The sequence below is a fragment of the Camelus dromedarius genome, chromosome 14 (genome assembly GCF_036321535.1).
Source record: "Camelus dromedarius isolate mCamDro1 chromosome 14, mCamDro1.pat, whole genome shotgun sequence".
Classification (NCBI taxonomy): Eukaryota; Metazoa; Chordata; class Mammalia; order Artiodactyla; family Camelidae; genus Camelus; species Camelus dromedarius.
In genome coordinates this window covers 68,259,238-68,275,572 of record NC_087449.1, presented here as the reverse complement: position 1 = coordinate 68,275,572, position 16,335 = coordinate 68,259,238, and the positions used below count along the sequence as shown (strand labels likewise).

General features: G+C 54.5%; 1 protein-coding gene across 2 annotated transcripts in view; it reads left to right on the top strand.

The window, feature by feature from the left end:
- The window catches only part of AJAP1 (adherens junctions associated protein 1), a 111,438-nt gene extending 108,585 nt beyond the window's left edge, over positions 1-2,853 (top strand). Inside the window, exon 6 of one of the 2 annotated variants that reach the window (XM_064494135.1) lies at positions 1,702-2,853. In XM_064494135.1, the coding sequence (XP_064350205.1) occupies positions 1,702-1,715 (14 nt within the window). In that variant the 3' untranslated portion in view covers positions 1,716-2,853. The remainder of the gene's footprint in view (positions 1-1,701) is intronic. The other variant, XM_064494136.1, reaches the window with a different exon arrangement.
- Positions 2,854-16,335: the final 13,482 nt, after the last annotated feature.

Genomic DNA, 16,335 nt, shown 5'->3' with positions numbered 1-16,335 from the left:
AAACAGGGCAGTTCTGTGGCCTTTAAATACAGTCACAGTTGTTACGAAAACCATCACCATCGTTCATCTCGGAACTTTTCTCACTTTCCCAAACTGACATACTGTGTCCGCACCCGCCTCACCCCGCCTTCTGCCCTCCGTCTCGCTGCATCTGACAGTTCCAGGGACCTTGTATCAGGGAGATCGCAGAGGATTTGTCTCCGCTTTTTTTTTTTTTAACTTTCAAAAGGTTATAATGCAGAGAGACACACAAGAGGGACGTTCCTCTCTCATTTCAACAACTGCACTTTCTAACCACCACCACCCCCCCCCCGCAAATCCCAGAGAGCGGAGGAGGGGCGGGGGCGGGGCACGGTTGGAGAGCAGCTGCCCAGGGCGTCCGGCACCCAGCTGACAGGTTGTCGGCCCCATTCCACGCGATGACACCCCTGCCCACAGCAGGGCGGGCCACCCCACAGGAGGTGATTAGAAGCTCTATTTGAGGCCTCCCAGAGTTGCCCAAATGGGCATTGTTTGGAGGTAGAAGGAAGTCAAGGTGATTCTGCCTTCATCATCCAGACGGGGAGGGGTCCTAGAGAGGGAATGGGCGCCGTCGCCCCCACCCCGGTCTTCGGCCACCAAGACTCTTGGAGAAGATGCCAGAGACGGTGCTGACCGGGACACTGCTCCCACCACCCCTGCAGGTGTGCCCCCCACCCGGGTGCCCTTCAGCCTTAAGTCCTACCAAGGAGCACCCAGAGGGCTTCTCTGATTCAGGAGCAGGCATCTACCCCCTAGTCTGTGTAGAGGAAGGATGCACCATCATTCCTCCTTACACCTTTGAGGGTCCTGATTTCCGGTAGTTGTGGGGACGCGGGTGGGCACTCTGAGTGACAGCAGAGAGACACCCTGCCCCACCCTCATAACAGAGCTGCGGCTTGGAGCCAGCACCCCTCGGGGCTGAGCTGGGAGGCGTCCCGACTCCCCTGGCCCTGCCCAGGACGGCTGCAGCTCTCTGACTCCCAGGGGGACGCTGTCCCTGGGGTCTCTCCTTGCAGCAGGAAGACTTGGGGTCTCCATTTTCCGAAGTGGCACCCCCCAGGTGGGGCGAGAGCCGCCAGCTTCTTTGCAGCCGGCTGACCTGAGCTGTGTGCACGGTTATTCACCGTCTCTTTCTCTCTCCAGCAAGATCAGCCCCTGGGCAGACCCAGGAGGTGGTTTTTCTGATGAAGTCCGTTGACCTCCCCTGAGTCCCAGCCTCAGCGAGCTCCTAGCTGAGCAGTGGACTGAAGTGGACTTCACTGCTTCCCGCAGCCCAGGAATGGAGCTGGCGGGCCCCCTCTGTGCCTTGGCGGCCAGAGCAAGCAGGGTGCTGGGTGCGCTCAGTCACCTGCAGGTCTGGGGCGCAGTGTCCCTGCCCTTCAACAGTTAATGTAGGGTGGTCCGGCCCCCTCTGGGGAAGCCCACACCCGATCTCGGGCAGGCAGGGGACCCCCCTCCATCAATTTCCCCGTAATTAACTCTCGGCTCCCCCTGGGATTCCTGGCGTGCTCACCGACTTCCGGTGACCAGGCCCCGCGAGGCAGCCTTGGGTGTCCCCGGGACTCTCAGGTGTCTGTAGCCAGGGGCAGGGGCCCTGCGTTGGAGGCTCGGGAGGCTGCTGAGACACCCCTGCCCCTGGCCTACTGCCTTTTAATCTCTTCTTGTTTTCTCTCCACACAGGATTCCGTTGGTGAACTTGTAAAAAAAAAAAATCAAAAATTACAAAAACCCCCCCACAAAACCTAAAACTAAACTATGTAAGGGGAGGGTCCCCGCGCCCACCACCTCTGTTTGCCGGTGGGGAACTCGCAGAGCAGGACGCTGTAGGCCAAATATATTTTTATAAAGATGCTGTTGCCTATGGGAACTGCCTTCTCCCAGAGCTGCTTCGGGGAACAGGAAGCAGACCCGCGAGGGAAGGAAGGACCTGGAGGCGGAGGGAAGGGACAGGAAGGAGGTCGCGCCGGACGCTGGGATTTGTACTTCGATTCTGAACCCGTGCCAATAATACCATTATGTGCCATGTACTGACCCGAAGGACTTGGGGACAGAGCTGCAGCCACGCGAGCCGCGAGGAGAAGTCGTACAGAAAGCAGGAGCGAGAATCTCTTCCGCCAGAGTCGCTGTTTCTGGTTACTATACATATATAAATATATAAATACACACACACACACACACACACACACACACACACACACCCCTTTTTTGTACTGTAGCAATTTTTGAAGATCTTCAATGTTCCTTTTTAAAAAAAAAAGAAAATGTGTTCTCAGTTACGAAATCAGATTTATTGAACATGCTTAGTACGCGTAGAATGAACTGGTGTTTTCTACTCTGCAGACTCGCACACGTGCACACACACACACACACACGCACGCACACACATCCGCAGACGTTGGACACGGAGCTCCACCCGTGAGCATACTCCTTCTGGTGACCTGGCGCCCCGCCGCCATCCGTCCCGGACGGGCGGCCCCGACCCGCACGCGGCGACCCTGGCCTGGCAAGGTCCGCACGTGCTGGCTGCCTGCTGGGTGGCGCCAGAGGTGTGCTGAACTGTCATCTTGGGCCAGAACGAAGAACGCCATGGTTTTATATGCATACATATATATACATGTACTAGATAGACACATAAATACGACCTTTTTCCATTTACCTGTTTGAAGAAGCTACCTGACAGCCATGTGCGCCCTCGTGTGGCCGGCCGCTCACCAGCTGGCCTGAGCGTCACATTGGGAGGGTGGGTGATGGGCTCCTGGCCATCTTTGTGTTATACGAGCCTAGACCGGATTAAAGAAAATGTTCCAGTTCCAAAAATTAAAGGCCTGCAGCCTGGTGCCTTGTGTGCGCTCGTCAGGGCAGCGCTGAGCCATGGATGAGCGCGCCATGGGTCTGGGGCCGGGCGCCGGGCCCCGGGCGGGGACGGGGCTGGGCGGGCGTGTTCTGGTCTCTTCTCCACACCAGGCGCTCCGAGGTTGCCTGCTGTTTCTCGAGCCCAAGAGCGACTTTGACTCACGGTGGAGGGGTAGCAAAGACGCTGTCTCTTGTCGGCTCCCATCGGCCAGCGTTTGTGCTTTGCTGTCAAGAATCCCACGGTGGAGCCACCTGGGGGACATCAGGGCACAGACCAGCGTCTTGGTACTGAGAATCCCAACCACACACACACTTCATCGCAGACACCTCCTCACAGCCCCCACCTCACCCAGGTGTCCCGGCCCCCGTCATGCGGTCGGTGGGGGTGCTTTAAGGGATGGGGGGCCCATCTAGACCCCACGCTGCCCCTTCAGGCAGAGGGCGTGTCCGCCTGGGGACCCCAGATGCCACATGCCTGGCCTCCTATGAGCGGTTTCACCAGTAGGTGCGAGAACCAACTGGGTGAGATGCTGTAGGCCAGGTTAAAGGTTAAAGGTCGTCAGACAGGGAGCTGACCTCTCGTTTGCTTACTGGCCAGGCTGCTGACCTGAAATATGTTTGAAAAGTTGGCTTTGTACTTTCTGAAATAGAGAGGGGTAAAGCGATGCCCGCTGGGGGCCCACCGCCCTGTGAAGACCTGAATCAGTGAGGCTGCTCCTGAGGTGGGAAAGGTGGTTTCTTGGTTTCCTTTGTGCTCCCTCCCGCCCCCCAAACTCTGACACATCAAACAAGATGCCGCGAACGTAGCCGTTGGCAGCGATGGTCCCCGGGTTCCCGACTCACCTGTGCGGCGCTCCGTGGTGGCCTGCCAGTCACGCAGCTCATCCCTCTCATCCTCCCCTGGTCCTTCTCCCGCTGGAGGGTGCCTCTCCTTACTCAGGCAGGCACAGCTTGACATGAGCGCCAAGGCAGAGCCGGCAGCAGCCGACGGGGCGCCGGGAGCGGCCGCTCTGTGTCTGACGCGCTGAGAGGAGGTGATGGCAGGGGGTCTGCCCGTCCACCCACAGCAGCACCCAGGATTCCTGGCGGGGACGCAGCTCAGCACCCACCCCAGAGCTCAGGCGGCCCTGGGATGCCTGAACTCTCCAGAGATGCAGGTGACGCCAAGCTTTCAAAGGAAGTTTGAAATAACAGCCCCCTCTTCCCACCCCAACAGCCCCTTCGACAGGTGCTCAGGGCAGAGCTTGGAGGCACGTGTGCAGCCACCAGCCATCGCCGGCCTGACCCCCCCAGTAGTCCAGCGCTGTGCTCACACCTGTCAGAACAAAACATCCGTTTAGGGGAAGCCTCCCATTTCGTGACGATTGAGGGAGGGAGCATAGAGGTGTTTTATTTTATTTTTTTAACGGTTACCTGGAAACATCATCTCTGTGCAAGGAGATAAAAAGTGCAAGTGAACGGGCCACAGACTTCCGCTCCAACCACACAGCGGCAGCAGCGCAGGCTTTCTTCCTGAATCGGGCCCCCGTGCACGTGTCCAAACGCGGGCGCCCTTCCACAGCCTTGGGTGACATCCTGCGTTGCTCAGTGTTCCCTTTCCTTGGCTCTTTGGATTTCAGAGTCCATCGGCGACCCTGCCCTGTTCCGTCAAAGGTTTGAGCCTTCTTAGCCTCCAGGGCTCGGTCCTTACACTTGCTTCTGCCCTTTTCTCCCTCAGGAATAGTGCCCAAAGGGCCACGTCATCCAGTGAGGTCCCAAATTCCTGTCCACCTCCATCTCATCCCCTCAGTGACCCTGAAGCCCCACCGTCCTGGGCCGCCGGGTCTTCCCTGCAGACCCTTAAAACTTCTGCAACGACTGGGCTTGGTTTTCGGGAATCCACCACGTGGTGGGGTCCACCTCTAGGCTTGGTTGCGTCTAGTCTTCACCCACATGGTGCCGTTGTCGTCTGGTTGAAGTGAAGGGTGTCATTACTTTGTTTACAGGTTCTGAGTGCCGAGGGGAAGATGCTTGAGGCAGGGCCACGAAGGCTCCCTGAGCGTTTTCTGCCAAACTCAGAGTCCAGCAGGGTCCGAAGAGAAGCCACTTGGGAAGCCACGTTTCCTCCAAAGTGTTTCTGGTCTGAGGTTGGGTGGCCCCTTGTGTTGGCTTCAGCTCCCAGACATTCATCTCAGTCCTTCGTGAGCATTTTAAACCTAGAAACCTAGAGTCCTCAGCAAACCCCACCAGCTCTCTGGACTTGCCCCCCAGGAAGTCAGCAGCCACTGCTGTGATCTTGCAGCCGTCAAGCACTCTATTGTCTCAGAAATGTTTTTCCTTCTCAGCCACGTTTCAGCGTCAGTCAGAACCTTCCTTGCAGGCACTGGATTCAGGAACTTTGTGTGTGGATGTCCGCCCCCCTATGTTAGGCTATGAAACAAACATAATGGGAAGTTGACCCTTCGCCTTGCATGGTCTCCCTTTGAGTCCGTTGCCCGTGGAGCTATCCCATCTCTTTTGCTTCTCCTCCCCTGTGGTCCAGTATCATCAGTCGCTCCTGAGGCTTCTCTCGGAAGAAAGCAGTTCCAGGGCTGAGGCTCAGGGCTGGCACCTGCAGCCCTTTAACGGTCAGGCTGGGTCTCCTCAGGGTCTTCATTTCAAAATGGCGCCAGTACACACCTTTTCTTTGGCCGTATGGGGAGATCCCAGCCCAAGTGAGTCTCCACACTCCACCGGGCTGTCTTTCCCTGCCTCTTCCATGGAGCCATTGCACAAGCCACGACGGGAGAAGTTACTAAGAGCTGTGAGTTCTGTCACGAGTCCAGGGCCATCCTTGCTGCAGCGTGTGAGTGCTTTAAGCAGACACCACTCCCATACGCAAGGAGAAGAGAGATGTCTCTTCCCGGCTCCCCACAACTAGCAGACCATTCCTCCATCTGTGACTCAGCAAAGCCTTGTTGGTCTTCTGCCATGTTGGTGAAATGGCGAGGAGGAAGATGGACGCAGTCCTGCCTTGTGGGCCCTGCCTCTCTACTCCAGGAGGAGGCAGACCGTTGGCACCGAAGCGAGCAGATTAGCAGCAGGGAGCAGGTGAGTGACGGGAAGGCAGGAGCGCAGGGTGATGGGAGAGACACAGCGAGAAGTGGGAGCGGTCGTGTGTCTTCCTCTCCCCACCATCTCCGGTTGGGGAATCGCCACTTGCTTCCTGAAGGTGGGTCTGGGGGTGAAGGGAGACAGAAAGCCTCCCTCCCGTTTCCCGGATAAAGATGCAGTGCCAAGGAAAAAGTCATCCCGGTCATTACAGCCTCTTCCAGCTGGTCTCCCACCTAACCCCTCAACCGTTCTAGCCAAGAGCGGTACTGCCATGGAGGCAGGGAGGTGGGGCCACGCTGAGGTGTGTCACCCTGACAGTGAACTTGCTGTCTTCCCGGACCGCTGTCACTCCCCCAGGTCCCCTCCCCATGCTCATCCCTGTGTTGTCAAGTCACCATCAGGTCAACCAGCTCTCAGGGAGGACAGGGGGATTCAAGGACAGAGAGGGAGCCCTCAGGACACTGGGGGCCCCGGGGAGAGTCATCCCTCCTCGTAAGAGAAGGCAGCTGCGTTTTCCAAAGTTCAGCCTCAACACTGATCATACTCAGCAGCGTACGTCTTAAACAGCATCTGCTTTGAAGGAAACAGTGATTCCCAAACATGCTGTGATTCATGCAATTCTGGAGCGGTTGCTTTGGTTCAGTTTGTCAATTTGCTGTGCCATACTGTTTTTTTGAGCGTTTTATTTGTTTTCCAGTGTAAATAGCACACAGCCCACATCAATGAGCCAAGCTCTCACCATCTGAGAATCTTTGATGGTTCTTCCCGACTTGATCTTCCTTGCCCATTCTGAGCCAAGATTTGTGCGTGCGTTACACTCGGCATGATTCTCGGGATTTCCATCGAGGCCGTCAATGATCGATTGGCATTTTGAAATATGCTCCCAGCCCTTCATTCTCAAAAGTGTGGGGCAAGGTTGGGTGCAGTTTTGCGTTTTGGGGTTTCAAGTTTGCATTGGAAGGTAAGGCGTGAGGTACACTGAGATGTAGGCATGGAATCATCAGTCTTTATAGATCATCCCAACCATTAAACAAGCAGAAAGACTGAGCTTCTTTGGATGGCGAAGGAGGCTAGAAAGATCTCAGCTGGCAAGCCCACTCTGGCCAGACTCCAGAGTTCACATCGGTCACCGCGTGAGCCTGTAACCCTGGGAGGAGGCATCTCCAGGCACAACCTCTCTTTACGCCAAAGGGCCGGGGGTGGCACCCGCCCTTCATCAGCGCCGCCCGGGCAGCCAGCCTCCGGGGGCTGGCACGTGCCCCCTCCGTTCTGCTTCACTTTGGTTGGGGAGGTTGGACACCTAGGCTGCACCAATGAGCAAGCTATGTGCACAGTGGGGCCAAGAGTGTACAAGGACAAGGAGCAGGAGGCGAGATGCTCGCGTGGGCTCTTGAAGGCAGTAGTGTCTGGATAGTGGGGAGTGGGGGCAAGGGACTTCTCTCCACAGATTTCCAGACACCACGACAGCAACAGGTCCCCACACCCACTGTAAATGTGCACCCAGCGCCCACTGTAAAGGCGACCAAAGAGAATGGCCCCCTGGGTTATGACATGTGTCCACACTGGAGCTGGAATGCCAAAACAAATCCTTCCGGGGACACCACTGCCTTTCCCACTTGATGGATTCCCTGCTAAATTCCCCAGGAGTTACTGTGCATAGAATCTGGAGAGTCGTAAATCTTAGTCAGATATGGGACAGCCTCAGCTTAAGAGGCTGGTATAAACTGGGCCGGCCCTGCCATCTGGGACACAAGGGTTCATAAGCACTTCGGGGTGGGGAAGCAATGGGGGAGGGGTCAGTGAACGGTACACGGCTGCGCTCTCCTCCGCGCAGGCTGGAATCAGAACACACGTGGACCACGGATGGTATGAATTACATGCGTTAACATAATAAGCCGAGAATGCTGCTAAGACAGGCCCTGGTTGCCCACACCTTGACTCTCACAGTAAAACATCTGCCGTGTGATGCGTCGCAGGAACGGACACAGAGAGAATGAGGCTGTAGGGACCCCTCCTTTATAAAGTTAGTGAGTTCCGTCCTAGGTGGTCTCTCTTAAAATAGAATCCTCTGGAGACCTGGTTTTTTTTTAAAAATCAACACCCAAATATTTGCAACATCAAATAACTCCCCAGAAGCTTCACTCTTACGTGGACACAAACTCCGCTGTCCCCACTGGCCAGGTTTTGTCTGACTTCTGAGTCTGCAGCCCACTCTTCAGTGCTGATGCTCACAGCTTTTGGACTGGTGAACGGTCAGTTACTGCCAGTCTTCCTGAATTTTGTTAAGTTACTGCCTCCAGAGAAGTGGGGAGAACTTTGGCCGTGGGAGAAAGCGGAGCACTGTGCCGTCCGAAGTAGCTTATTTTTTGGAATCATCATTTACCCTGAAGACTGGTTGCCACTAAAAGTGCAAGATGGGGGACCCTTTGAGGACCCTCAAGACAGTTGTTTCGAATCATTACACAGGAAAGGGGAGGGTACAGCTCAGTGGTAGAGTGTGTGCTTAGCAAGCACGAGGTCCTGGGTTCAATCCCTAGCACCACCATTAAATAAACAAATATATAAACCTAATCATCTCCCCTCCCCCACCAAAAAACCAAACTAACTGAAAAAAAAAAATCACTGTGTAGGAAACTGCAAGGGCAAATACCATTGTGCCAGCCTCCTGGACTGATGCCCCCTCTCCCAAGAGAGCCACACCATCCTTCTCCACTCTTCCATGATGCCAGGCCAAAAGGGACACATCCAAAGCCATTGTGACCCCCCACACACACTAGCCTGCAATTTCCAACCTTTGGGAGACAAGTTGGAATAGAAGAGAAGGTTTGGCTGAAGTCTCAGTTTGCTGAAACCCACATAACAGTAGAGCAGTGAGCCTGTAGCATTGTCCTCCACGAGGTTTTGTGTAACCACGGCCGCCACTGGACAAAACCTGTCCCCCTCTGCCTCCAAGGCCGAGTTTGGGCCGGCGCTCCACTCTGTATCACCCCTCCCTCGTGCACATGCGGTTTCTAACACGAGTGTCGTGACTGCCGACAACTGGAGGTCTACAGAGCAACGTGAGCGTTTTCCCCTTGATGAACTTGCGGCAGGTGAAGACGAACGTCCCAGGAAGGAGAGCTGCCCGCGGTGCTGTTGAGCATTGTACCCCTTCCTCAAGCGTGCACAGCCATACTTCCAGTCAGGGGCCTCGAGGACGGGGATGGGGTGGGTGGCTGGCTGTGAAAAGTCGGCTCGCGTGGCAGAGCCCACCTGTGGCCACGCTCTCCTGGAATCGAACTGCTGTGACCACGCACACATTTTTTTTCTATTATTTTTGTTCGTTTGCTTTGCACACGCATTCGGGTGGCTTCCTCTGAAGCTAGAAGGGTGAAGGTGCTTTAGCCAAGTTGGCTGTCAGTCAGCTGACCATAGAGTCGATCCTTAAAGATGAGTTCCCAGCCCAAGATGGCAAGGAAGGGCTTGAGGGTCAGCAGACGTTGCAGAGACGCTCCCCGGGGCCGCTTGGCGGGAAGGCCAGCCCATCCACAGTGCTGCTGCCCCTTGAGACATTCTCCAGCTGAGGGGGAAGGAGGTGCGGGAACTTGCAACAGTTTGGAACGAAATAATGAGATTTGGGGGAAATAATGCAATCAGTTTTGGGTTCCAGATAATTGTTCTCTGAAAAGCTAGAGAGTTTTGTGGGGTTCTTTAAATGTCCTTTTTTTTCTAGCAGCCCCCACTTGAATAATTTCTTCCTCTTTCTTTGCTCGGAGAAGCCAGATGGTGGGGGCTGGAGCCCAGAATACAGTTAAGTTCAGTTAAAATTACTTAAAGGAAAAGCTTAACAACAGCCAAGCCTCACCTCACCTTTAATGACTTTGTTGATCAAGCTTCCTTAACTCATGATTGATAAATGGATCGACAAGAGATTCATTGATTTTCCGTCTCCCTCTACATATGTTACTGAATGTGCGTTAAAACCTCAAACGTGAGTTAAACCCAGAGAGGACATGGGAGGAAGCTTCAGACCATGCATTGATTATATTTTCAAAATCTTTCACATTTTTTTCAAAAGGAATAAATGTTGACTGCAAAACATTTAGAGAATATCAATCACCGAACGGAAGGGGAACATCTGAAGCCCTTCAATTATTGTTTACTGCAGTGGAAACCGCTCATTACAGGCTGAGCTAGTGGGGCGGCTTACAGAGGTCTCGCCGTGGTAAACACACTTGGCACGTCTGGCTCCAACGTGCATTTTAGAAACAGGACGCCCAACTAGCGTGTGAACGCATCTTTGCCCCTTTCACTTGTCACCGACGAACGTCTTGTCTGGTCACTGGAGTGTCGCTAGGATTGAGTGGAAGAGGCAGTCAATGGACGGTGTGTCTTCACCTCGTCAACTGTGGGTCCTGGGGCACATCTGGGTGTTGGGTTGGGATGAACAGAAGACTCAGAGAAACATCCAAACTCTTAGCTGGATTTTTCACGTGGGGCATCTAGCCGAGGGTCACAGTCCTAAGAAACAGAAGGATCTACTTGCATTTTGACACCCCTAGTGTGTTTGAACAACACTTGGCTTCACTGGTCTGATTACACACGTGTGAACAGGGGTCCATTTCCCCCTCTTCCTCCCCAGCTCAGCCCTGGGACTAGACAGCTCACAAACCGTGAACCTGAGCCACAGGACCAGGAGCCACACGGTGAGGGCCACAGCGGCCCAATCTCGCAGGTTTTAAGTGGAACGTCTTAGGACTTTCTTCCCCCCTCCCCAACTCACGTACACTTACACTGCATTTAGTTTGCTTTCCCTAAATTATTTTCTGATACAATAAACTGTTAGCTGTTTATTTACACTTTGACATGGGTCACTCATTATTTTTCCACGGAAAAGCAGATGCCTCTGTTCACGTGTTATCCGTGCGTCTGTGCCAGCGCCGTACCTTGTAGACACATTTATATCTCATCTTCCTGAAGGAGGTGAATGACTGTAGTCCTCTGTTGTGTTTTTTCCTTTAAAGGCACATCATAATCATGTTAATAATAATTGGGGAGGGGGTGGGGAGGGGCGCTGGGTGTGATCCCCATGCAGGTGAACTTTTATTCCGGATTTTTAAAGCTGTTTCTGTATTTCAAAGTTGTGTAATTTGGAAAACATTGTAAATGGCACCTGCATCAACTTTGCTGTGTGTATTTAGTACTCGGATGTTGCTATTAAAAAAAAAGATAATAATATGAAAAAAAAAGAAGAAGAGAGACAAGAATCACCGTTAGTTCAGGCCGTGACCTCGAAGTGACGTTTTCTGAAATGCTGTTTGTTTGTTTTGTGATGACATCACCCCAAACTGCTCTACGCGTGTGCACATTCGTGTCCGTGTCGGGGTCCACAGACCCCGAGATTCCCTCCCTGGATCTTCACTGTTTGCAAACCAGTTCTTTCCCATTTCAAGCCGAAGGAAAGGCTTCCAGGCCCAGGCCCTGGGTTTGTGGCTGAGCCGGTGCTCACGGGGACTGCCCCACAACACTGTCCCCGGGACCACGAGCCCCCGCAAGAGCAGGCTGGGGCTGCCGGTTGTGCCTTTGTGGACAGGCCGAGTCCAGCCGACCTCTGCAGGGACTTCCTGCAGAAGAAGCCACCCGCGGGGGGAGAAGACAGTCCCAAAGCGTGGGCTCGCGTGCCTGCAGCAAGGGAAGATGCGCCAAAGGGCCCCGTCACTGGAGCGGGGACGCACGGAACTCACGGAATTTACGGAGGCAGAAGACGGGCTCCGGCCAGGCTTACTATGTGTGCGTAGGGCCCCGCTCCCAGCCCAGCAGTTCTGAGCCAGGGCAGATTTACCCCCGCGACCACTCAGCCGTGTCTGGCGGCATCTTTAGTTGTCACCCTGGGTAGGGGGTGCCACTGTCCTCTGGTGGGAATGATGATACTGAACATTATCTCACGGTGCACAGGGTGGCCCCCAAAACAACTGTCAGTCCCAAATGTGGGCAGTGCCTGGGGGAAAAGCCTGCCCTCACCTTCAGAGAACGCGGGCTGAGCTCTGCTCTGGTGGCGGGCAGGGGTTCTGCTCCCCTGATGTGGATTTGAAAGTCTCCCAGCCCCCAGGACCTCGGGCTGTCAGACAAAGCCTAAGAAAGCAGGACCCTGAGGCAGTCCCCTTTTCAGGGATGTCCTGCTTCTCAGCACAGCACATTCTGCTCCTACTGGCGCCTGTCCGCATGCCCGCTGGGGTCTCCTGTGTCCGGGATCCCTTGAACACACTACGGAACTCACACACATCACAGAGGTCCCAAGAAACAGGAGGGAGGGCACTTGGCTTGGGAAGGGCTCTAGCCCAGGAGGGATGGGGCCCAGGCTGGACCCAGCACCTCACCCAGCCCACTTGCCTCCAGCCACACCCTCTCCGGCCTCCAGAAATGTCTCTGTGGAGCCATTCACCTGCTGCTAAGTTTCCTGGCAGCTCTTTAAGTGCGTCCATTCCTGGGGCCTCCGACCAGCATCAGGAAGACGGGAGGGAGGGAGGCAGGGAGCCGGGGCTCCAGGGATCAGGCAATGCATACGAGCTGACCTGCATCCCAGGACCCCCATCAAAGGTCTGCAGACTTGGGGAAGTGAGGGCTCAGTCATCCTTTATTAAAAGGAGAACACGTTCAAGGATGCGGACGTGCCAGTGACTGGAAGCAGTGGGTGGAGGGTGCCTTTCAAATCTCAGTGAGCATCATTTCCCTCTAATTCGCTCAGGAGAGCAGGTGGCACTCTGCCCCTGCCCTCACCCCATGTCTGCTGCGTGAGCCATTTACCAGTTGCCTCGTCCAGCACAGGACCTGCGTGGATGGACGTGCTTCCGTTTCATCCTAGCTGTGAGCACGGCCTTAGTCTCTGCTCCTCATACGCCCGGAGAGCATCCATTTGCTCCTGAGGCCGTGAGCCAGTGGACAGCTGCAGTGGCCACGGGCTCCCCAGGGGAAGCCTCTCCTCAATCAGTGAGGGGCTGAATGCCCTGAGACACACTGACAAATGGGAGACGTAACTGTCTTTAACATGCAGAAAAAACAATACCACTTCGGTCGTTTAACTGATTTAAACAAATCAACAGCCTGGATGCCATTAAAATAAACTCAATTTGCTCGCCAGTGAGAGGGGGAAATTGGGCTTCTGGTGTCCATTTGCTAGTGCGTAGAGCACTTGCCTTTGAATTGAAGCCAAGAAAATCAAGACAGGGTCCCAATATGGCTGAATACATTTGGCAGAGCTGAGCCAGACGGCAGTCCAAATATGCAAGCCCAGCAGAAACTTTCTGGCGCTGGATGGTGGCTGGAGACGCTCCCCGCTCTGTGAGCATTGGAGGGACGTGGCATGTTACACAGGATGTCATCAGCAAGTGTCTCCACCAACTGTAGGGAGGGTGGAGAGGCAGAGAGATATGTTTTCAGGGAAAACCAGCCCCACTTTTCCCTGCTCTGTTTCTGCCCTAAAAAAAAAAAAATGAGGGGCCAGGGGCGGACAGGAGTGAATCCAGAAGGAAGGTTTAGGTTTTTCCTCCCCTACAGAAGCCCGGGGTCTGGTTGGGAAGGGACAGAAGTGGTGGGTGGGGGCATCACCTTTCAGTTCTTAGACAGCTGAGCATCTAGCCGGAGGCCCAGCTGGGCTTTTAAAGGAGAAGGGGCTTCCTTTTAAAGTGACTGTCCCCAGAATAATGTTTGCGTTTGGCTTCAGATTGCCAGGTAAAGGTGAGGCAGATGCCACGGTTACAGGCGGTAATAAGACTTAGAAAAAAAGGGGCACTCTGAATGCACAATTCTCTGAGCAGAGAGCAGCTGCGAAGGCAGAGATTTGCCTCTTTATTTTTTTTTTCCTTTTTGTGCATCTGTGATTCCTTATTTCTGTTTCATGTCTTCCCCGAAGCGCTGTGCCTCCTGTCTGGTTGCAGCAGCCCCAGTGTCCCGATAGGACCCACCGCGTCAGTACAGGGAAGGGGCTGCAGTGGCTGGTGGGAGAGGCTGCTGGCCACTTTGCCTTGAGACCTTCCCAGCATTTCTCCCCGGAGCTCACCTTTGGCGAGAGGGTCTGAACTGGAAAGGGCCCCTCACCCCTCTGATCAGTCCACACCCAGCACTGTATGCTGGCTTTTCTCCACAACTCTCTCTGCATTTCCTAAATATTCAGCTTTGAATTTGGCAGAAATGGGGCAGCAAAATCTCCAGCCTTCGAGGCTGTGGTTCTCCAGGCTTGCAGAGTTTCTGGAAGCGAGGTCATAGACGCCAAAGCAGGAGGCGGAGGTGAGAAGCTGCGGGAGAAGCCGCGAGGCGGGGCCGGCCGGCAGTCGCCCTGCGCCGGTGCTCCCGGCCCCGCTCAGACCCGTCCCGGGAGGTCCCGGAGCTCTCCGTGGTGCTGAAGACGCTGCGCGCGCTTCTTGGGAAGAACCAGCGTGTAGACGTCCTGCTGATAGTTTTAGACAATCACCCAGAGCGGGTCACTGAAGACACTTCTACACAAACAAGAACTTCTTGAAAACTACATGATGTGGACACTTTTTCTTTTTTTTTTTCCTTTTTTTTTAGATAATAACACAGAATGTACTGTAGACAGGGCTAGCCCTTCCTAGGACCCCAGACCACCTCCGACCAGCAGGCTGCATGGGGCTGTCACCCTGAAAGCAGCTGAGTCACGAGAGCACTCAAGCGTATCCTCCCCAAGTCAGCAAGGGACACCCCCCCCCCTTATGCTAGATCATTTTGGGTCGCAGAGGAAAAATAACACGGAAGTGTTACCACGAGCATCTGGCTAAGTTTTGTACCTCCCTGTGAGAAAAAAAAAAATCACATCATAGTCACTCCAGGAATGCAGCAGACACCTGATTCCCTAGACCAGACCCTTGCTGGGCTTTGAGACTGTGCAGGGCGGTGAGTGATGGCTGGGTGTGAGCAGACCTCAGCCCCAGTCCTTATATATGATAACATTATGCAGAAAAGTAATGAGAACCATTGAAAGATGCTGCTCACTTTGGGATTGAATTACCGCTTAAATCAAGCTGGCAGTGGGCAGGGGGCTTGTGGAATGTAATTAGGAAGGAAGCTGTAATTCAACTGGGAAGCCCTGGGTGCTTTCCAGGAGAGTGGGACTCCTGTAAGTGAAATACAGCCTTCAGCTCCCGTTCCGTCCTCAGTGATTTATCTCAGCTGAAGGGGCTTGTTTGAATGGTTCCAAATGTTATTTTCAACGACCAAATGAACATCTCATTCTGGAATCAGTGACACATGGGAAACAGGCTGGAAGGAGGTGGCTGGTGGAGAGGACAGGGGACCACACAGCGGTCTGCTGAACTCCACGTTTCAACCCCAGTTCAAGGCAGGCTGCAGGGCGGGTGGATTGGGGGTCTTGGTCGGGTGGCAAGTGAGAGGCCCGGGGCTTTTCCTCTGAAGGTCAACGGACAATAGACTTGTCTCCCATGGTCAGTGTGGGGGTGCGTGTGGCCAGGGGCAAAGGTGCACCAGCCAGGGAAATATGAGAGAGAACAACCAATGTCAGACCAGGTCAGGTCCCATGGGTCCCAGACCATCTCAGTGCTGGACGCATCCCACCCTCCTCTTCCTGCCTGCCCACCCCAGGTGGTGGAGTCTTCCCTTGCAAATCAGAACTTGTTCTCCTGCCAAGGGCGTCAGAGACACTGCTGTTTCTGTCCTATTGTCTGGGGCTTTTTTGGCTGATTCAGCCAAGCTCTACCAACCCCCTAAAAGGTGTGCCTCCCCAAGTGAGCAGCCTCTTTCCGTGGCTAACTTCATCTTCTGCAGAACGTGAACTCGTACAAGCTCATGGGCTGATGGGCCCAACCATGGGTCCCAGCCTCGCAGAGTCTCTAAGCCTGTCTTGGTGGCTTTAGTACAGAACTCTGGAAAGGGTCACTCTAACCCAGTTCGCATGATTATTTTTAACTTTCTTGGACATAAGTGTAGACTAGGAACATAGCTGGGGTGAACGCACACTTGGGGGAGACTAATTGGCAGAAATGGCAGAGTGGAGGGGCGGGGGCGCATTCACTGCCACTCAGCACGTGAACACGAGGAAGGTGGGGGTCCTTCCTACCTGTGGGCCGTTTGCATCCAGTACCCGGAAGGCTGGAGGTCCTTGAGCCCCACTTCCCGCCCAAGCTTCCTCTGCTCTCTCTCGTCCCCCCTCGCCACCCCACACAGCAGAGCATCACCTTCCGTCCTTTGTAAGGGGCTGCCTTTGTGAATTTAAGGAGGAGCTGTAATCCTGCCTTGAGTTCAGCCTTCCTCCTTCCCTGCTGAGTTTTACTGAGAAGCTGCAGTGTACCTGGTAGTAAGGAGGGAAAAGGCCTTGGAGCCAGAGGAGGGGCAGCCCACCTGGGAGCCGCGGGCTTGCTTGTCCTTCAGGGCACCATCACA